This window comes from Podarcis bocagei (genome assembly GCF_964188305.1).
Source record: "Podarcis bocagei genome assembly, chromosome: 16".
In the NCBI taxonomy this organism is placed as follows: Eukaryota; Metazoa; Chordata; class Lepidosauria; order Squamata; family Lacertidae; genus Podarcis; species Podarcis bocagei.
Genome location: NC_138142.1, coordinates 15,199,317 through 15,220,719, shown reverse-complemented (window position 1 = coordinate 15,220,719; position 21,403 = coordinate 15,199,317). Strand labels below are relative to the sequence as shown.

General features: G+C 45.9%; 2 protein-coding genes and 1 long non-coding RNA gene across 4 annotated transcripts in view; 1 reads left to right on the top strand and 2 right to left on the bottom strand.

Moving 5' to 3' along the window:
* Positions 1 to 1,448: 1,448 nt before the first annotated feature.
* LOC308575888 (uncharacterized protein) lies at positions 1,449 to 8,057 on the top strand. Its single transcript, XM_081175004.1, has 3 exons — positions 1,449 to 2,307; positions 2,902 to 3,846; positions 7,250 to 8,057. The coding sequence occupies exons 1-3, from the start codon at positions 2,187 to 2,189 to the stop codon at positions 7,453 to 7,455; spliced, it is 1,272 nt and encodes a 423-aa protein (XP_081031130.1). The 5' UTR covers positions 1,449 to 2,186; the 3' UTR covers positions 7,456 to 8,057.
* A 5,111-nt stretch (positions 8,058 to 13,168) lies between these two features.
* Positions 13,169 to 14,082, bottom strand: LOC308576122. Its single transcript, XR_014003108.1, has 2 exons — positions 13,801 to 14,082; positions 13,169 to 13,374 (listed from the first exon to the last, which is right to left on the bottom strand). It is a non-coding gene; the product is annotated as an uncharacterized lncRNA (long non-coding RNA).
* A 5,628-nt stretch (positions 14,083 to 19,710) lies between these two features.
* Positions 19,711 to 21,403, bottom strand: part of LOC308575974 (somatomedin-B and thrombospondin type-1 domain-containing protein-like) — a 29,201-nt gene continuing 27,508 nt past the window's right edge. For both annotated transcript variants that reach the window (XM_081175156.1, XM_081175157.1), the window contains exon 5: positions 19,711 to 20,158. In XM_081175156.1, coding sequence (XP_081031282.1) covers positions 20,053 to 20,158 — 106 coding nt within the window. In that variant the 3' untranslated portion in view covers positions 19,711 to 20,052. The remainder of the gene's footprint in view (positions 20,159 to 21,403) is intronic.

Below are 21,403 nucleotides of genomic sequence, written 5' to 3'. Positions count from 1 at the left end.
CCAGCATTTTTCTAACACTCGTTAATTTTACAATAATTCTCTAAATGAATTTTTAAACTTTCTTCCAATCTTCATCCATCGTCTCTTCTTCCTGGTCTCGGGTTTTGTCAATCTTTCTATCCCTTCCATCTAGTCCAGTGTTTCCCAACCGGTGTTCCGCGGCACACTACTGTGCCGTGAGACATCGGCTGGTGTGCCGTGGGAGGGAGGCGGGCGAGAGGCGGCGGCGGCGAGGATCTGGGGGGAGCGGGGGCCGTCGCGCGCAACCGAACTCACTTGGCGCGCTGCCGGCTTGTCCTCCTTCAACCCGGGTCGGGCCAGGCCTGCTCACGTCCCCGGATCCCCTAGCAGCAGCCGCACGCTCTCCAAAAGCGCAACGCTGCGCGCAACCGCTCGGCCAGCTGGTGCTCTGCGACTCCGCCCTTTCCCCTCCCAGCGCCGGAGGGTTCGCGCGACCGCAGCTGTTCCCTTTCGCAGCGCGGGGGAAACAATTCCAGGCCGATTGCCTTGTGCCGAAAAGCACCGCCTCTCCTTCCAGCTCAGGCCCGGGCCGCCGGCTCCCCGAATGACGTCACGGGGGCGGGGCTTTAATGGTGGTGTGCCGCGAGATTTTTTTCCGGTAAACAGGTGTGCCGTTGGCCAAAAACGTTTGGGAAACACTGATCTAGTCCATTAACCTGGTGACCTTCTATCCGAGGCTCTTAAGTCTTTTCCATGTCCCTTCTGCAGGTCTTCTTCATGTTTATACCTGCACTTTACTTTGTCTTCTGCTGATCTTATTCTTAATTTCCTTCCTTTCTCACTGAGGGGTAGATCTCGGGGAGACTCCAACTTGACAATGTCTTTATCCCTTCTCGACAGGTCAGCCCATTCTCCATAGCCAGCACTGAAATCCAAAAGATATTTGAGGGCATGTTTCAAAGTCCCTCCAAAGTTAAGGGCCCCCACAACTCCAAGCTCGCCCTGGCCCACAGCCTGATCCCAAAAGTCTCTGTGACCGTAATCTGAGGCCCTACTCCCTGTGCCTGCAAAGGGTAGCAAAACAAGAACGGGGCCTTTTCTGTGGTGGCTCCCCATTTGTGGAATGTGCTTCCCTGGGAGGGTAACCTGGTGCCTTCATTACATATCTTTAGGTGCCAGGCAAAAGCATTCCTCTTCTTCCAGGCTTCAGCTAACTAAACCATCTATGGACTTTTAAACTGGGGGGGGGGGGGGAGGTTTATTATTTTTTCCTACTACAGTACCTATTTTTGTGACTTTATATCATAACCCACCCTGTGATCCTCTGACGAAGGGCAGCATAGAAATTTAGTAACTAACAGGTTTTATGTGCCGTATGGCTGTTGCAAACTGATATTTTTATGAACAGCAATATACAAAAATAATAATAAATAAATAGCCTTAATTTAAAAAAAAGAACACCAAACCATGGAAGGAAGAACACACGGATTCCCGGGTTGTTGTGGGGATTAAATGGCTCCTTGGTGTAAAAAAAAAGAAAAAAAAAGTGGGGCATAAATGCAAAATAAACAAGCAAACTTAAGATTCATTCCTTTCAGTGGTTCTACTGTGGGCAGTTGTGTTGCATGCGCCCCGGTGGGTCTACTCTGAGTAAATGCTAGACACTTTATTTTTTAAGGCTCCAGCGAACTGGCTGAGGTCAGTTCTCCACGTCGTCGTCCAGGCAGTGACGATCCGGTGCCTTGAGCAGCGGAGAGTTAACCCGGACCCCCACTTGCCTGCCCCCTTTGCAGAAGGAGTCCCAAAGGCGGATCTTGGCTGCTGCGCCCGCACTGCGCTCCGATGGCGCACGGGCGAAGCCTTGCGCGCTCCTGCGCTTGGAGCCGCCTCTCTCCTCCGCCGCCTCCTCGCCCTTCTCGGACCAAAAAGGTGGGAGAGGAAATACCATCGAGCGAGAAAATCTAAGGGAAATACCGCGTGGCTTTCTCCGGAGCCATTTCCTCTCCCTCCTCCCTTTCCCCCCTCTGTGTTATTATTATTTGTATGGTTTGTGGCTATCATTGCTTTTGCTATCAAAAACGACCGGAACGGGGTCCCCCTCCTGCAACCTCGCCATCGGTGGCACCAGCACTTTGCACATGCTCAGGGGGCGCTGCCTTTAGCTCCAGAAGTTGCGGTTGGTAGGAAGTGGTCAGAAGGGAAGCGGGTAGGGTGTGTGTGTGCGTATGCGTGTTTGGCTCTACACACAACACACAGACACGCAACGCCCCTTGTTCTTCGCTTTGGAGCGTGTGATGAGGACGAAGGAGACGCGAGAGCCCCGAAACCCGGCGGGCAGGGAAGGCGGTAAGTTGCAGGCTTGCTTCCTTGTTTAGTCGTTTAGTCTGTCCGACTCTTCGTGACCCCCTGGACCAGAGCACGCCAGGCACTCCTGTCTTCCGCTGCCTCCCGCAGTTTAGTCAAACTGTCACAACATAAAATAACAGTAAAGAAAAGAACAACTTAAGTGAAGCAGCAAGTATTGTAAAATCATACCAAATAAAGTGGGGCACAGAATGGGAAATCAGGCAATATTGAGCATTACACTGAACTTAAGCTAAAGACTGATATAAGAATTAGAGACCCCAGGTGCATATTGTGATTTGAATGTTTTAATGTGTTGTTTTAGTTGCATTTAACCTCTTAGGTGGAATGATCTGGGAAAAGGTTTTCTTTCTGTGCAAGAATCTTGTGGGTCTCCAATTTACAAGCCTTTTGCTCTCTAGTCCATAAACAAGAGATTTTATCTATCCCTGTGAATGCATAAACCCAAAGAGCCTCAAAGAGGTTGTTCTTAAGTCTCTCCAGAGTTAGCAACTAGGGTGTTAATCAGAAATCCTGCACAGATCACGTTCGCAACCTGAGCATCCATCAAGATTCTGCTTGTCTCTTGAACTGCAGGAGCCAACATGGCAACGGCCAAGGCGAAGAGGATCAAGTTTTCTGATGAGGAGAAGTTCCTGATCCTGGAAGGATTTGCTCTCCGCAAGGACATCCTGATCCCGAAGAGCGGCCGCTACAGCAACACTGCTGCCCGCCAACGGGCCTGGGAGGAGATCGCCACGGCCGTCAACTCTCTGAATCCTCTCATTCAGCGCACGCCGCAAGAGATCCTCAAGAAGTGGAAAAACATGGTGGTGGACGCCCGTAAAGGTCTAAGCGTGGAGAAGCACCCTCTTCTGCAGAGGCAGCCACGGGAACGCCTCTTCCGCGATATCGTCGCTCTCCTCAATAAAACGGACCCCACGCTCCCCAGACCGTTGCTTTACGGTCCTGACTTGAGAGCTGAGTCTCCGGGCAGCCCCAGAGGAGACGCGTCGCCAACAATCCACGCCGAGGTGCTCTCAGGCTCGCCTTGCCTGTCGTATCTCTGCAGCGACAGCTACTACCGGCAGCCTTGCCGGATTGAGGCTCCCGGAAACCCCAAAGCTAACGGGGGATTGCTGCAGGCAGATTTAGCAAGGCAGAACTTTGCCAGCCTCTCGCAGTCCGGGGACGACGTTGAACGACGTGCAGAGGGCACTCGAGAGAGAGGGGGAAAGACGTCACCGGAGCCCTGCAAGGGGGTCTCGTTGAGCTACGTTCATCACTCAGATCAGCCGCACTGTGCACAAATCCCCAGGGTGCTTTTGCCCCAAAGGGGGGAATCCGGGCGGTCCAGCGTTTGTAGAACGCCAGAACCTAGTACCTGCCCATCAGACTTCCCTTTGTCATGTAAGCTTGAGTGCCCTTTAAGCCACCAGCTGGAATGTCCTTGTCTGGGAACTACCTGCAGCCCCTTGATTCAAAACAGCAGCATTGGGAGTTCTGGTGCCAAAGGCACCCCCTCCGCCCTCGATGATCACGGTGAGGATCTCTGCCCAACTCAGGTTGAACCGCTTGTCTGTTTATTACAGGGTTTGTTGCAGTTTAGTCGTGTCCGACTCTTCGTGACCCCCTGGACCAGAGCACGCCAGACACTCCTGTCTTCCACTTCCTCCCGCAGTTTGGTCCAACTCATACTGGTAGCTTCAAGAACACTATCCAACCATCTCGTCCTCTGTCGTCCCCTTCTCCTTGTGCCCTCCATCTTTCCCAACATCAGGGTCTTTCCCAGGGAGTCTTCTCTTCTCATGAGGTGGCCAAAGTCTTGGAGCCTCGGCTTCAGGATCTGTCCTTCCAGTGAGCACTCAGGGCTGATCTCCTTCAGAATGGAGAGGTTTGATCTTCCTGCAGTCCATGGGACTCTCAAGAGTCTCCTCCAGCACAGCACCATAGGGAGGAGGCCAAGCCCACGCTGGGCCGCGCCAGGTGCAGAAGTGGGCAAAGGAATGCATGTAAAATTGACCTCTGGTTTCTGCACACACTCGTAAACCCGTCAGTCCTCTGTTCAAGTGTAGAATCATAGAACTGCAGAGTGGAGAGGGACCCCCGCGGTCATCTAGTCCAACCCCCTGCAATGCAGGAAATATGCAGGTGGCCTGTATGGGGACGGAACCTGCAACCTCGACATGATATGCGTGGATAGCGCAGTTGGTTGGAGCGTGGTGCAGATAATGCTAAGGTTACAGGTTCGATCTCTGTATGGGACAGCTGCATAATTCCTGTGTTGCAAGGGAGTTGGATCAGATGATCATCAGGTCCCTTCCAAGTCTGCAGTCTTATGATTCTGTGATTAATAATAATAATAATAATAATAATAATAATTTATTATTTATACCCCACCCATCTGGCTGCGTTTCCGCAGCCACTCTGGGCGGCTCCCAACAGAATATTAAAAAACATGATAAAACATCAAACCTTAAAAACATCCCTAAACAGGGCTGCCTTCAGATGTCTTCTAAAAGTCAGATACAGTGGTACCTCGGGTTAAGAACTTAATTCATTCCGGAGGTCCGTTCTTAACCTGAAACTGTTCTTAACCTGAAGCACCACTTTAGCTAATGGGGCCTCCCGCTGCTGCCGCGCGATTTCTGTTCTCATCCTGAAGCAAAGTTCTTAACCTGAGGTACTATTTGATTCTTTGATTATCAGCACCATTCTCTAACCAGCTGAGCTAACTGCTAAATGCAAGAAGCGTTATCAGTCCAGTGACGCAGTCAAGCGGTTGTAGCTTGAAGCAGGGCCAGTGAGGGGTGTGGCCTGTCAGTGGGGGTGTGGCCTGGGGAGAATTCCAAAGGCCAGACCAGGCTTCCTCAAATTCGGCCCTCCAGATGTTTTTGGCCTAGAACTCCCATGATCCCTAGCTAGCAGGACCAGTGGTCAGGGATGATGGGAGTTGTAGTCTCAAAACATCTGAAGGGCTGAGTTTGAGAAAGCCTGGGCCAGGCAGATAAGGCTAGAGAGCCCAAGGTTTGACACTCTACAGTGGTACCTTGGGTTAAGTACTTAATTCGTTCCGGAGGTCCGTTCTTAACCTGAAACTGTTCTTAACCTGAAGCACCACTTTAGCTAATGGGGCCTCCTGCTGCCGCCGTCCCACCGGAGCACGATTTCTGTACTTATCCTGAAGCAAAGTTCTTAACCTGAAGCACTATTTCTGGGTTAGCGGAGTCTGTAACCTGAAGCGTATGTAACCCAAGGTACCACTGTATTTTAATGAATGCAATTATAGTCCACCTTTTCTTCAGAGAACCAAAGGTAGCCTACAAGGTTTTCTCCGTCCTCATTTTATCCTCAAAAACAGCCCTATGAGGTAGGTTCTGCTGAGAAATTATGCCTGGCCCAAGGCCACTGAGGGTGCTTTCAGAGGCAGGGAATATTGTGTTTGTATTCCTGATTATAATACTAGTGCTCCTGTCTCGTTTTCAAATTTATTTCCCCCCACACTGCAGCATTTCTGTTCAATCGCAATTCCCCTGTCAAAACAGCAGGAAAGAGTTGCATGCCCCAAGACTCGCTACTTGACCCCCAATATTTTCCAGGTGAAATAGGCTGGCCACAGATTCTTTCTGGAATCAAATAGCCTGGAAACGAGTGACTGACATGCTATTTACCATCAGGAGATTGAATACACCGCTGGGTGAATGCAGCCCTGGTGAACTTTGTGGCCAAGTGTTTAGTATGCGGTGTCAAATGAGGGAACTTTTAAAAAAACTGTTTAATGTACAGCGGGTTCTGTAGTTCTAAGGTTGCATATTCTAGAAGTACGCATGTGCTGGCTTGAGACTGTAAAACCCATGCTGCAGTGCGATCATGAGTGATAGGACACCTGCATGGGGGGGGGGTCCATGATCTGTAAGTGAAGCAAGCAATTATATATAGTCAGTATGGGAGTGGGGACACGGGTGGCGCTGTGGGATAAACCACAGAGCCTAGGACTTGCCGATCAGAAGGTTGGCGGTTTGAATCCCCGCAACAGGGTGAGCTCCCGTTGCTCGGTCCCTGCTCCTGCCAACCTAGCAGTTTGATTGTTTTTTTATAAAATATTTATTAAGGTTTAACATAAAACATAAGTTTACACAAAACATAGGTTTGCACAATAGGGTTTACAAAAATAATAAATTTACAATATAAGAATTTTTTTAAAAAAACTTAACAACCTAAAAAGAAAGGGGGAAAAAAGAAAGAAGAAAAAATCACATAGAAAAGATATCTAGACAAGAAAGAGAAGATAGTAGCTAAATAGAAAAAGAAAAAAAGAAATTTAGGATAAAATCCATCTTTCAATAATCTTTCAGCTCGTTTCCTTATTCTTTGACCTCCTCACACCTCCCCTTTTGTATTCCCGTTTAAAAGTCCTTTCAGCAAATCCTTACCCTCTATCATTTATCTTTACTCAATATCTTAACCTATTATAACTATGTATTTTCAACCATTGTCAATCCATATTTGCATATTCTTAATAATCCTTTTACCAATACCACTTATTTTCCGTTCCAACATCATTTTAACATTCATTAATTTTACAGTATTTCTGCAAGTAGTCTTTAACAACCTAGCAGTTTGAAAGCACATCAAAATGCAAGTAGATAAATAGGTACCGCTCCGGTGGGAAGGTAAACGGCGTTTCCGTGCGCTGCTGGCCACATGACCCGGAAGCTGTACGCCGGCTCCCTCGGCCAATAAAGCGAGATGAGCGCCGCAACCCCAGAGTCGGCCACGACTGGACCTAATGGTCAGGGGTCCCCTTACCTTTAAGTATGAGTACAGATGGGCTTAGTTGAAGTTTTGACTGTTTTGTCTAAGTTGCACCTTGCTGGTGTTTCACACAGGTTGCCCTGGCTCTCTGCTTTAACCCCCTTTTTCTTGGGCTTCTGTTTGCTTGCAGCTGAAGCTTTGCACCCCAGCCAGAAGGGTTGCAGCACGCCAACCAGAGGCCCATCCAGAGAGCTTTTGGAGAGGCAGAGCCAGCTGCAAACCGAGGTTCTGGAACTGCAGAAGGAGACCCTCCAGCTGCAGAAGGAAAAGATCCTTCTGGAGAAAGAGAAACTGTTGCTGGAAATCCTCAAGCTCCGCCGTGACCTGGGCAAATGAGAACAGTTGTCTGAGGAGTTCTTCTCTTCTCTGAATTTGAGCTTTCCACCAGGAACTTGATGCATCTCAGAGGGAGGGCAGGACTCGGAGCCAGACTCATTGTGGGTGGGTGTGAAATCGTCACCACCATCACTGTGCCCTTGAGCATGCACAGAGTGCCTTTCTCATCACCAAGCGCCCGCAAATCCCTGATTGGTTTCTGGGCTTAGGAACAGGGCTTTCAGATGAGTCTGGCAACTCCAATCTCTTTTGCCCTTTCCATATACAGTGGTACCTCAGGTAATATACACTTCAGGTTACAGACTCCGCTAACCCAGAAATAGTGCTTCAGGTTAAGAACTTTGCTTCAGGTTGAGAACAGAAATCGTGCTCCGGCGGCGCAGCAGCAGCGGGAGGCCCCATTAGCTAAAGTGGTGCTTCAGGTTAAGAACAGTTTCAGGTTAAGAACAGACCTCCAGAATGAATTAAATACTTAACCCAAGGTACCACTGTATCCCGGGTGGCGCTGTGGGTTAAACCACAGAGCCTAGGACTTGCCGATCAGAAGGTCGGCGGTTCGAATCCCCGCGACGGGGTGAACTCCTGTTGTTCAATCCCTGCTCCTGCCAACCTAGCAGTTCAAAAGCATGTAAAAGTGCAAGTAGATAAATAGGTACCGCTCCTGCGGGAAGGTAAACGGCATTTCCGTGCGCTGCTCTGGTTCGCCAGAAGTGGCTTAGTCATGCTGGCCACATGACCCGGAAGCTGTACGCTGGCTCCCTCGGCCATTAAAGTGAGATGAGCGCCGCAACCCCAGAGTTGGTCACGACTGGACCTAATGGTCAGGGGTCCCTGAACCTGAACCTGAACAACTGTATCCCATTTGGCCCTCCAGATGTTGATGGAACACAACTCCCAACAGCAAGGGATGATGGGAGTTGAAGTCCAGCCACACCTAGACAACCACACATCTCCTAACCCTGCCATTTGTCAAAGAGACACTACAGATTCAGAGCATCTTTCTCATTCACGTAAATGGTGAATAGTTGAAGTTGGCGAACATCAACGTTCTCCTTCCTTACAGGGCCGGGGAACCATGAGGGCCTCATTCCCCATCTGGGGAGCCTTCCGAGGACCATGTGATTGTGGGCGGAGCCAGAGGCAAAAGTGGGCGGAGCAACAGATTCCACTTCCACATGGTGCATTCCAAACTACAAGGAAGAAGATTCCACCTAAACATTAGGAAGAACTTAGGAAGAGCTGTTCGACAGTGGAATTTGCTGCCAAGGAGTGTGGTGGAGTCTCCTTCTTTGGAGGTCTTTAAGCAGAGGCTTGACAACCATATGTCAGGAGTGCTCTGATGGTGTTTCCTGCTTGGCAGGGGGTTGGACTCTATGGCCCTTGTGGTCTCTTCCAACTCTATGATTCTATGATTCTATTTGTGCCTCATCCTTCCTCCTGGAATGTCTTCTGAGGACCTGCACGGCAGGGGTGGGCGGGGCCAGAGGCAAGTGGGCGGGGCAACAGATGCTGCTCTCACTTTGCATGGCAGGGACATGAGCCAGGGGCAGATCAGTACAGTGGTACCTCAGGGTAAGTACTTAATTCGTTCCGGAGGTCTGATCTTAACCTGAAACTCTTCTTAACCTGAAGCACCACTTTAGCTAATGGGGCCTCCTGCTGCTGCTGCACCGCCAGAGCACGATTTCTGTTCTCATCCTGAAGCAAAGTTCTTAACCCGAGGTACTATTTCTGTTTTTTTTAAAAAAATAATTTTCATTAACTGGCCAATCACATCAAATTAAATCATATCACATAAATTCTGAATTACAAAGCCGAATTTTAAATTTTGTTGGGGGGACCCATATTTCAAGATCCGAAGGGGGGTTCTGATCATCTTCTTGCTGCTGCGTTAATGTCCCAATCAGTCCAAATCAGTCCAAACAAAGTTCATAGTTCTATCCCATCTTATCTTGCTGCTTCCACATCACATCTTGTTCATATCTTTTCTCTTTTTTCTTTATGATCTCTTCTGATAGTCTCCTTAAGCTGATAAACACCAATAGTAATAATAGTCCTGTGTGAATTTTCCTTCCAGTAGCACCTTAAAGACCAACTAAGTTAGTTCTTGGTATGAGCTTTCGTGTGCATGCACACTTCTTCAGATACACTGAAACAGATGTGTATCTGTGGGGTCCCAGGTTCCCCACCTTTGCTTTGAGCTTTTTGTTGTTGTTGTCGTTGTTTAGTCGTTTAGTCGTGTCCGACTCTTTGTGACCCCCTGGACCAGAGCACGCCAGGCACTCCTGTATTCCACTGCCTCCCGCAGTTTGGTCAAACTCATGCTGGTAGCTTCAAGAACACTGTCCCACCATCTCGTCCTCTGTTGTCCCCTTTGCCTTGTGCCCTCCATCTTTCCCAGCATCAGGGACTTTTCCAGGGAGTCTTCTCTTCTCATGAGGTGGCCAAAGTATTGGAGCCTCAGCTTCAGGATCTGTCCTTCCAGGGAGCACTCAGGGCTGATTTCCTTCAGAATGGATAGGTTTGATCTTCTTGCAGTCCATGCAACTCTCAAGAGTCTCCTCCAGCACCATAATTCAAAAGCATCCATTCTTCGGCGATCAGCCTTCTTTATGGTCCAGCTCTCACTTCCATACATCACTACTGCGAAAACCATAGCTTTAACTATACGGATCTTTGTCGACAAGGTAATGTCTCTGCTTTTTGAGATGCTGTCTAGGTTATCATCGCTTTTCTCCCAAGAAGCAGGCATCTTTTAATTTCGTGACTGCTGTCACCATCTGCAGTGATCATGGAGCCCAAGAAAGTAAAGTCTCTCACAGCCTCCATTTCTTCCCCTTCTATTTGCCAGGAGGTCAACAAATGGACAAGATAGTTCAATAGGCTTGTCCAGCTGCTTAGGAACCTTAATCAGAGTTCCCCACTGTGTGGAGAAGCCTATGCGTGCTAAATGTGTGGGTGTTGGGGGAACTCATGGTCCTTGTGGAACATGTGAGAAGGGGGGTAGAGAATAGTCCCTGTTCTCGTTTTGTTTGTTTTTATTATTATTTACATTTTTAAAATTTGGCTTTTCAGATTAAAACTTTACATTCACATATCGAACGTACAACATAAAAACAAGATTCCAAAGAATCTATAGGACTTCCTTCCACGCCTTCGTGGATCCTATTGTTAATCATTTCCTCCTTCATCTTTTATGATGATCCAAATCTTTTACCTCTCCATAGTGTCCAAAACTGTGTCCAATATCAACTACAAGTGTTATTCCAATCCTACTAAAGATTTTAACTGTTATAAATTTCCCCCATTCCTTATTAAAATGTTGGTCTTCCTGGTTTCTGATTCTTCCGGTCATTATAGCCATTTCAGCATAATCCATCAACTTGATCTGCCATTCCTCTCTGGTAGGGAATTTATCTTCTTTTCATCTCTGGGCCAAAAACATTTGTTTTGTTTTAAAATTAGTTTTTACTGAAGATTTTCTAGTGTAACAAACAAACAAATAAAGTACATCTCCACCTTCCAATTCATAGAGTGTTTTCCAGAGTTTGTTGACATTCAGTATGAGGAACCATTGCCATGTATATTGACCTTATTTTAAAAGGGCTTGCCCTTGAAAATTCCTGATTGACGGTCCTAATAAATGAGAGGACAGACGCAAGGAATGTTTTGTTTTTCTTGAACTCCTCCTGCCCTTCTTACTATTATTTGCATTTATCAACCTCTTTATGCAACAAAAAGTCTGAAGGCCACTGGACAAGGTTTAAATCATTAAAACAACAAGATCCGTCCGTCCCACTAAAAGGCGAGCAGCACCCTAGGCGACAACACTAATTAACCAAGGGCCACTAATTAACCAAAAAAGGCCTTGGCATGGGACCAAAAGTCTGACAAGGATGGCATCTGGCGTGTCTCCCTGGGGAGAGCATTCCATCAATGGGAGGCCATCACAGAAAAGGTGGCTGTTCTCCACCCCTTCTTTAGGGTGGGGCACATGGAGAAGGGCCTCTGAGGAACACCACAGGGTCCAGACTGATTCATGTGGAGAGAGACAGCTTCTTTCTGGCAGTTTTTGTTTCAGTGATCACATGGACTAGAAACTTAGTTAATGGATACCAGGAGTTCAGTAATAATAATACAGTCATACCTTGGGTTACAGACGCTTCAGGTTGCGTTTTTCAGGTTACGGACCCTCCAAAACCCAGAAGTACCGGAACGGGTTACTTCCGTGTTTTGGGGGTTGCGCATGTGCAGAAGCGCTAAATGGCGCTTTGCGCATGTGCAGAAGCACCACATCACAACTTGCACGTGCGCAGATGCACCGCTGCGGGTTGCTAATGTGCATCCCTCACGGATCAAGTTCGCAACCCGAGCGTCCACTGTAATAATAATAATAATTTATTATTTATACCCTGCCCATCTGGCTGGGTTTTCCCAGCCACTCTGGGCAGCTCCCAACAGAATATTAATAATAATAAAAGTGATAAAACATCAGACATTAAAAGCTTCCCTAAAGAGGGCTGCCTTCAGATGTCTTCTAAAAGTCAGACAGTTGTTTATTTCCTTGACATCTGCTGGGAGGGCGTTCCACAGGGTGGGCGCCACTACCGAGAAGGCCCTCTACCTGGTTCTCTGTAACCTCACTTCTCGCAGGGAGGGAACCACCAGAAGGCCCTCGGCGCTGGACCTCAGTGTCCGGGATGAACGATGCGGGTGGAGACGCTCCTTCAAGTATACTGGGCCGAGGCCATTTAAGGTTTTAATATAGAACGCACAGAGAAGACTACATAAAATGCATTCCAGGATCCAGTTTGTTAAGGGCTATGAGAGTTGTTCGGAGACTCCCTATTCCACTCACAGAAGTATCACAGAACTAAAATTCCCCTATTCTCAGAGAAGAGAATAGGGGAATTGTACTTCCTCTGGGAAGAGGGATTGAGTGTTAAACCAGCCCTGTGAGGGGGACGCGGGTGGCGCTGTGGGTTAAACCACAGAGCATAGGACTTGCTGATCAGAAGGTCAGCGGTTCGAATCCCCGTGACAGGGTGAGCTCCCGTTGTTCAGTCCCTGCTCTTGCCAACGTAGCAGTTCGAAAGCACGTCAAAGTGCAAGTAGATAAATAGGTACCGCTCCAGTGGGAAGGTAAACGGTGTTTCTGTGCGTTGCTCTGGTTCGCCAAAAGCGGCTTAGTCATGCTGGCCACATGACCCAGAAGCTGTACGCCGGCTCCCTCGGCCAGTAAAGCGAGATGAGCGCCGCAACCCCAGAGTCGGCCACGACTGGACCTAATGGTCAGGGGTCCCTTTACCCTTTACCTTATGACTGGTTAAAGTGGCATGATGCTTCTTTCAAAGCATAGTGAAGATGGGGCCTAAATTGCAAATAAAGTTTCAAAGTTTAATATGCATGTGAGCCCAGCAGAGGGCGATAATATGCAAGCTGACGAAGTCGCTTCCTTTCCGGTATGATTGGTCTGTCTAGCTCCACGTTTCCTGCACTGACTGGCAGTAGCTCTCTAGTTCCTGCACAGCCCTACCAGAAAACAGCAGGGATTGAAATTAGGATCTTGTGAGCAGCAGCTCTTTCCCTAAACATACCAAGAGGCCTTATATTATTCATTTATTTATAGGGTTTCTTATCCAGCCTTCACCATATTGTCTCAGGGCAAGTTACAGCAGCAGAATATCTGGACAAGGCTAAAACCTCTGGAGACTTTTTAGATTATCGGTATTCCTTTATTACATATACAGCAGAAGCATCATTTCCAAGACAACTCACAAGGCCGGCAAATTTGGAACTCTACTTGACAATCAGGGAACACCACTAATATTCCCCCTTCGTGTGAAGACAATTCTTATTCTTTTTTTTCATGACTTGGACTTTTGTTATTTAACCCATACGTAACTGTGCTTATTCCACCTGCATGCTTTGTTGTTGCTGTTTAGTCATTTAGTCGTGTCCGACTCTTCGTGACCCCCTGGACCAGAGCATGCGAGGCACTCCGGTCTTCCACTGCCTCCCGCAGTTTGGTCAAATTCATGCTGGTAGCTTCAAGAACACTGTCCCACCATCTTGTCCTCTGTTGTCCCCTTCTCCTTGTGCCCTCCATCTTTCCCAACATCAGGGACTTTTCCAGGGAGTCTTCTCTTCTCAAGAGGTGGCCAAAGTATTGGAGCCTCCGCTTCAGGATCTGTCCTTCCAGTGAGCACTCGGGGCTGATTTCCTTCAGAATGGATAGGTTTGATCTTCTTGCAGTCCATGGGACTCTCAAGAGTCTCCTCCAGCACCATAATTCAAAAGCATCAATTCTTCGGCGATCAGCCTTCTTTATGGTCCAGCTCTCACCTGCCTGCTTTACGCTTTTGTTTTTCACCTTTTAGTTTTCACCTGTCCTTAACAGTGTGAATGTGACCCTACTCTGAGTAAACCTACTGAGATGAAAGGGCATGGCTGACTTTTGTTTCATTCATTTTGTTTCATTCATTTCCATTGATCTGCTTTGAGCAAGACTATTAGGATAGGACTAACCCTCATCAGAACATCTATAACCACCTTTCATTTGAAGATATATGATGTCATATATACATGAGTGTGTGCGCATGTGTTCTAAATTTCTTGGTTAAAAGGTAAAGGTAAAGGTAAAGGACCCCTGAATGGTTAAGTCCAGTGAAAAGCAACTATGCACAGGGGTCAGCAAACTTTTTCAGCAGGGGGCCGGTCCACTGTCCCTCAGACCTTGTGGGGAGCTGGACTATATTTTTTTTGGGGGGGGGGAGGAATGAATTTCCATGCACCACAAATAACCCAGAGATGCATTTTAAATCAAAGGACACATTCTACTCATATAAAAAGATGCTGTTTCCCTGACTGTCTGCAGGCCGGATTTAGAAGGCAATTGGGCCGGATCTGGCCCCCGGGCCTTAATTTGCCTACCCATGGACTATGGGGTTGTGGCGCTCATCTCCCTTTCAGAGCAAGGGTGCCAGCGTTTGTCCACAGCTAGCTTTCCGAGTCATGTGGCCAGCAGGACTAAACCACTTCTGGCGCAACAGAACACTGTGACGGAAACCAGAGTGCACAGAAACGCCATTTACCTTCCCGTCGCAGGGGTACCTATTTATCTACTTGCACTGGCGTGCTTTTGAACTGCTAGGTTGGCAGGAGCTGGGACAGAGCAACGGGAGCTCACTCGGTCGCGGGGATTCGAACCACCAACCTACTGATCGGCCAGCCCAAGAGGCACAGTGGTTTTGACCACAGCGCCACCCACGTCCCTGTAAAAGTTCTTTTTTTTTTTTTTTATAAAATTTTTATTGGTTTTACAACATTCTTGAGAAAAACAAACAAACATTAAAAAAGACAAACATACACGTATAGTTTCAAACATATTTTCATAAACCTTCTTTCTAGGACTTCCCCATACCCCCCCTCTCTGCATCCCAATGTCCATAGTTCAACTAGCAACTCCCAATTATTACTTTCCAATCTCTATCATCTTAGTCCTCTCTTACACTCTGATCTTATGTCCCTATACCCCTTTGTTTCTGGAAACCACGACATTTTAACATTCGTTAAGTTTATAGTAGTCCTTAAGATAGCTTTTAAATTTTCTCCACTCCTCTTCTGCCGTCTCTTTTCGTTGGTCACGGATTCTGCCTGTCATCTCGGCCAATGTCATGTAGTCCATCACTTTCATCTGCCATTCTTCCAAAGTGGGTAGGTCTTGTGTCTTCCAGTACTTTGCGATGAGTATTCTTGCTGCTGTTGTGGCATACATGAAAAAAACTCTATCTTTCTTTGTCACCAATTGGCCGACAATGCCCAAGAGGAAGGCCTCTGGCTTTTTAGAAAAAGTACATTTAAGTACCTTTTTCATTTCATTATAGATCATTTCCCAGAAGGCCTTAATCTTCGGGCATGTCCACCAAAGGTGGTAAAAGGTACCTTCAGTCTCTTTACACTTCCAACATTTGTTATCGGGCAAATGATAAATTTTTGCCAGCTTGACTGGGGTCATGTACCACCTGTATACCATTTTCATGATGTTTTCCTTTAAGGCATTACATGCCGTAAATTTTATACCGGTGTTCCATAACCATTCCCAGTCAGCTGACATAATGTTATGTCCAACATCCTGAGCCCACTTAGTCATAGCCGATTTAACTGTTTCATCCTGTGTGTTCCATTTCAACAACAAGTTATACATTCTAGATAAATTCTTAGTATTGGGTTCTAACAGTTCGGTTTCTAATTTTGATTTTTCCACCTGGAAGCCGACTTTCCTGTCCTGTTTAAAAAATTCCATTATTTGGCGATATTGGAACCAATTTTCTACTTTATGCTTCAATTTCTCCTGACTTTGTAATTTGAACTTATCTCCATCCTGTTCTAAAATTTCCCAATACTTCGGCCATCCGACCTCCATATTGAGTTTTTTCACTGCTTTAGCCTCCACTGGTGACACCCATCTAGGGGTTTTGTTTTCCAATAGATCTTTATATCTTGTCCAAACATTAAACAATGCTTTTCTGACAATGTGATTTTTGAAGGCACTGTTAACTTTATCATACCAAAGATATGCATGCCAACCAAAAGCATTATTGAAACCTTCCAGATCCAAGATGTCTGTATTCTCGAGGAGCATCCATTCTTTGAGCCAGCAAAAAGCTGCTGCCTCATAATACAATTTTAGGTCCGGCAGGGCAAAACCCCCTCTTTCTTTAGCATCTGTCAATATTTTAAATTTAATTCGGGGCTTTTTGCCCTGCCAGACAAATTTCGAGATATCTTTGTGCCACCTCTTAAAACATTCCATCTTATCAATAATCTGCAAGGTCTGAAACAGAAATAACATTCTAGGCAATACATTCATTTTAATTACTGCAATTCGGCCTAACATTGACAGTTTCAAATTTGACCATATTTCTAAGTCTTTTTTAATTTCTGACCAACATTTTTCATAATTGTCCTTATACAAATTCTGATTCTTGGATGTTAAATAAACCCCTAGATACTTAACCTTCTTGACCACAGTCAAACCTGTTTCCTCTTGAATTTTCTCTTTTTCTATATCTGTTAGGTTTTTCCCTAAAACTTTGGTTTTTTGCTTGTTCAACTTAAATCCAGCTACCTGGCCAAACTGTTCTTGGCCAAACTGTTCTCCCTGTAAAAGTTCTTGGTATACTACCCTGAAGTCCACTTAGGGATTTGTGGTTTGCATGTATTTAGCAGGAAATAAATAATTTGCAATTCAAACCGCTGGTTTTGACCTATAAAGTCTTACCTGGCTTAGGACCCTAATACCTCAAAGACCACTTATGAACTGACCCCGACCCTGAAATCATCACCTGAGGCCCTTCTTTGTGCACCCTCTCCACAGGTGGTCTGGAGAGTTACAACCTAAGAATGGGCCTTTTCTGTGGTGGCTCTACACTTGTGGAATACCCTCCCCAGAGTGCCATAATTACCTATCTTTAGGTGCCAGGCAAAAACATTCCTTTTTAATCAGGCACAACCATTTTTTGAATGGGTGGGATGTTTTGATGCAGAACGGTCTTTCAAATTTGTCCCCCACACCCCTGATGCTGGTTTCAAGATGTGTTTCCTTCTCACTTAAAATATTTTAAGTCTCTTTGAGTCACCATGGCTGCTATGTACTGAAGTTCTCACCCTGGGCCAGCAGGGGGATACTGTAGATAGTTTTCACTCAGGTCCACATATGCAAATAAGGAATTGAAAGTGACGTTCAGTGATTGGATAGTTACAGAAAGTTGTTACTGTTACTGTTGCTTTGTAGTTGAGCTCTATATAAGCAAGTTGGCTGAACCCTTCAGCTCAGTTCTGTTCTGGCCTGTGAATAAACAAGAGCTGTCTGAAGAATCGCTGTGTCGTCTGATATGTTCACCCACAACTTAACAATGGCAAAAAAGAAGCAGCAACTAATAAATTTAGTAAATCATAATAGCGATAATCAATAGCTGGGATTTATTTTCATTTCATTTCTCTCTGCCCTTCTAGCTGTTCAATCTCTCCTCCCCCCACCCCCCTCCCCGTCCTTTCATTCTCTCATCCAGTAACACCTCTGAGTAAGGGGCACATGTCACACCAAGCTTTCATTTTGCAAATCATGCCTCACCGTGACACTGCGGGGAGGGAATGTGCAGACAGCATGCCAAACTTTTGCACACAGCCATCAGGGATTTGCCTGCAAAGCACGACTCCATTGTTCCCCGTTGCCGATATGGCTGCAGCTATTCAGATGTGCCGAGCTGACTTTGGAGGTGTCAAATTAATTTGCAAGATCGCCCTCGTCTTTTTAGTTGACACCAAAGGAAAAGCCCTGGACTCCTTGGGAAGGGAAATTAGGCTTTGCTCATGAGATAGAGACTTGTGCTTTTCTTTGCTAGTGGCTCCTATATTTGATAAATTTCTGCCTCCCTTGTTTTGCCCCTGTTTCTGTAGTAGTTTCTGCTTTGCAGGGCAGCGGGGGACTCGGTTACAAGTTTGAATTTAGTTTAACTTTAAAAAATATATTTTAAAGGGACACCAGACATATATGTGTAGAAGAAAATAGCCTTTTAAGCATCCCAGGTCCAAGGTATTCAGGGCTTTAATGATAATATCCAGGAGGGTATGCTGGAATTTATAAAGACTCTTTTCACACTTGGGGGTATTTTGGTGAATCTACCATTTCCTCAAGGATTGCATATATTCATTATTTTGTCCCAAGATAGTCACTGGTCAAATGGGATTTGCAAGTTTCTGAAGCAATGCAAGAATGGAATGTGCCCCAAACAGCCATCTTTGGCAATGTTTCATTCTTTCAATGTGTTTGCAAATTCAAGTACCGCCACAGGCTAGGTGAAAAGCTTCACCATTGATTCTAGCCCTTATTCCATAAATAATTTTAGCTGCAACCCCATGCCCAATGACTGGGGAGCAGGGGGTATGAGAAGGCACAATTTTCACCACACCCAGCGCTCTTGTTTTGCTGCAGTTCACTTTCTGCCAGAAAACGACGTTATTTGTCTCACTGTCCGCTGTCGCAAAATTGCACGCCTCACGTAATTTGCAAAGTTAATTATGTAAATTTACATTGCTACTACGTGATACCGCTCCATTCGTTTCAGTGCCGAGGATACACAATGCAAATATGAGCCAAAGACTGGCAATCTCCATTTTCATTGCTGTCTGAATTCTTGGACATCCCTTAAAGGTAAAGAGACCCCTGACCATTAGGTCCAGTCGTGACCGACTCTGGGGTTGTGGCGCTCATCTCGCTTTACTGGCCAGGGGAGCCGGCGTACAGCTTCCGGGTCATGTGGCCAGCATGACTAAGCCACTTTTGGCAAACCTGAGCAGCGCATGGAAACACTGTTTACCTTCCCGCCGGAGCGGTACCTATTTATCTACTTGCACTTTGACGTGCTTTCAAACTGCTAGGTTGGCAGGAGCAGGGACTGAGCAATGGGAGCTCACCCCATCGCAGGGATTCGAACTGCCAACCTTCTGATCGGCAAGTCCTAGGCTCTGTGGTTTAACCCACAGCGCCACCCACGTCCCTTGCCTGAAAGTAAGCCTTACTGAACTTGTATTTTTCAATAGTATGTATGGGGTGTGCTGCTAGTGATTTGCAGCCATGCCCCTTTAAGTCTGGTTAATTCTGATGGGTCTTGTTAAGTACAAACTACATTCGCTGGACTGTAAAACTTAAGAGATAGAAATGATGAACTTTTAATGGAAAACTAGAGGCCTTTTTTTTGGACTTTCCGATGAAGTATTATTGCGATATAAAATAGTGAGCAAGATTCGAAATACGAACGGCAGGAGGCGGGGAATAAAAATACCGATAAGGATGGTGTATGGGGGTTTGGTAACAAGTCGGGTTTTCCCCGAACACCTCCTCTTCGTCAGGCTTAAAATTTCTGTCCAGGTGGATTTTTATAAAATTTGACAAAACGTCCGGGTTTTTAAAGCAGCATTTTTAAACCTAATAACAAGTATAATGCACTCTGCTGCTTATTCACAAGCATGAGTTAGGAAGGATGCTATTAAATCAATACAACCTCTCCTGGTATCCACAACATTCCCACAATGCGCGAATATAAAATTGACATTTCTTGCTCTGCCCGCTTTTGACTCTGGCTCCACCCATAATGGAGATTTGACCCCTGGAACATTGCCCAGAAGGGAATATGTTTCTTGGGCTGGGGTGTGTGTGGAAAGGTTCCCTGTCTTAAATAAAGTTGGGAGTCGTTGTGGAAAGCAGACAAAATATGCCATCTTCCATTTTAGCGGCAATGGTGGAGGTAGTATACCTTTTTCAGAGGTATATAATGTATATATATATATATGCAGTTCTTTTTGTCTTTTTTTTAACAAAGAGAGATTGAATCAGACCTTCTTGTGCTTGGAAACGATACACGGTCAGGTGTCCGTTATAAAACAAGTGGAAACAATGAGTGCATAATGATTGGCAAAATGTAGCTTGACTCCTTCAGCTCTCTTCTTTACCAAAAGAAAACAACCCAAAACAGCTGCGGCTGACGTTCAGTCTTTCCTCTCTTTCTTAAGATTGCCACTCAGCTCAACAGGACATCATATGAAGATAAAGGAGAGTTGAGGGCACACACATTTCTCCTGTAGAGACTCCTGTACCCAAGATCCCTGGCAGCCAGCGATGGACGCCGCAGTCCAGAATGTTCTAGAGAAAGACAGAAGATAGGATGGAGTCGATGAGGTACAGTTTCCAGTTCCTTCTTTTAAATTTTTTTTATTATTGATTTGTTACAAAAAGCAATCTAAATGAATAAAGCGCAAAGATAACAAAAAGTAAGAAAACAGCGAGTAAATAAATAAATACAGTGGAACCCCTACTTACAACCATAATCCGTTCCGGCGGCCCGTCCTTTAGGCGAAACGGGACGCTAGTAGAAGCGTCGTTGTGCACAGGTGCATTCGGCGGCGGCGCGCTTCTGCGCATGTGCAGAGGGCGGTAGGCGCTTCTGCGCATGTGCAAACCTCAGAAACCGCTTCTGCATGTGTGTGAATCGCGGCAAACCCAGTACAGTGGTACCTCGGGTTACATACACTTCAGGTTACATACACTTCAGGTTACAGACTCCGCTAACCCAGAAATAGTAAGAACGGACCTCCAGAACGAATTAAGTACGTAACCAGAGGTACCACTGTATTTACTTCCAGGTTTGCCGCGGTCGCGACTTGGATCGGGCCCAAGTAGAGGCGGTCGTAAGTAAGAGGTTCTACTGTAAATCAAATCATAATGTTTCATGGCCTGGAAGGACAGAAGTTCAAAGATACAGCACAGCTTCAAAGGGTAATAAAGCAGTAACTCACACAAAGGACTCAGCTACATTAGTAAAAAAACAACAACAACCAGCGATTTGAATGTGTTATAAACATGCAACAGCAGATGGCGCAGGAGAGCAATATAGACATAATATAGATTTGAATCTCTGGGGGGAACTTTGGAAGAGCGATTTGAAGTTCACAGCATGTTATTCATTGAAGGAGAACTACCAGAAAATGATTTACAGATGGTATTTAACTCCAAGTAGACTTGCTAAAATGTATAAGTCCGAATCAGAAAAGTGCTTTATATGTATCGAGGCTGATGGTATATTTTATCATATGTGGTGGACTTGTAAAAGGGTAAAAGAATATTGGGAAATAATATATAATGAATTGGAAAAAATGTTTAAAGGTACTTTCCTAAAAACACAAAAAAACCAAAGTCCTTTCTGTTGAGGATAATTCAGACTGAAATTCCCAGGTGTCAAAAAAGGTTATTTATGTATACTACTACTGCAGCCTGTGTTTTGTTATCCCCAAAATGGAAAATGAGCAAGGTCCCGACCAAAGAAGAATGACAACTTAAACTGATGGAATACGCGCAACTTTCAGATTTAACATACAGAATAAGAGAACA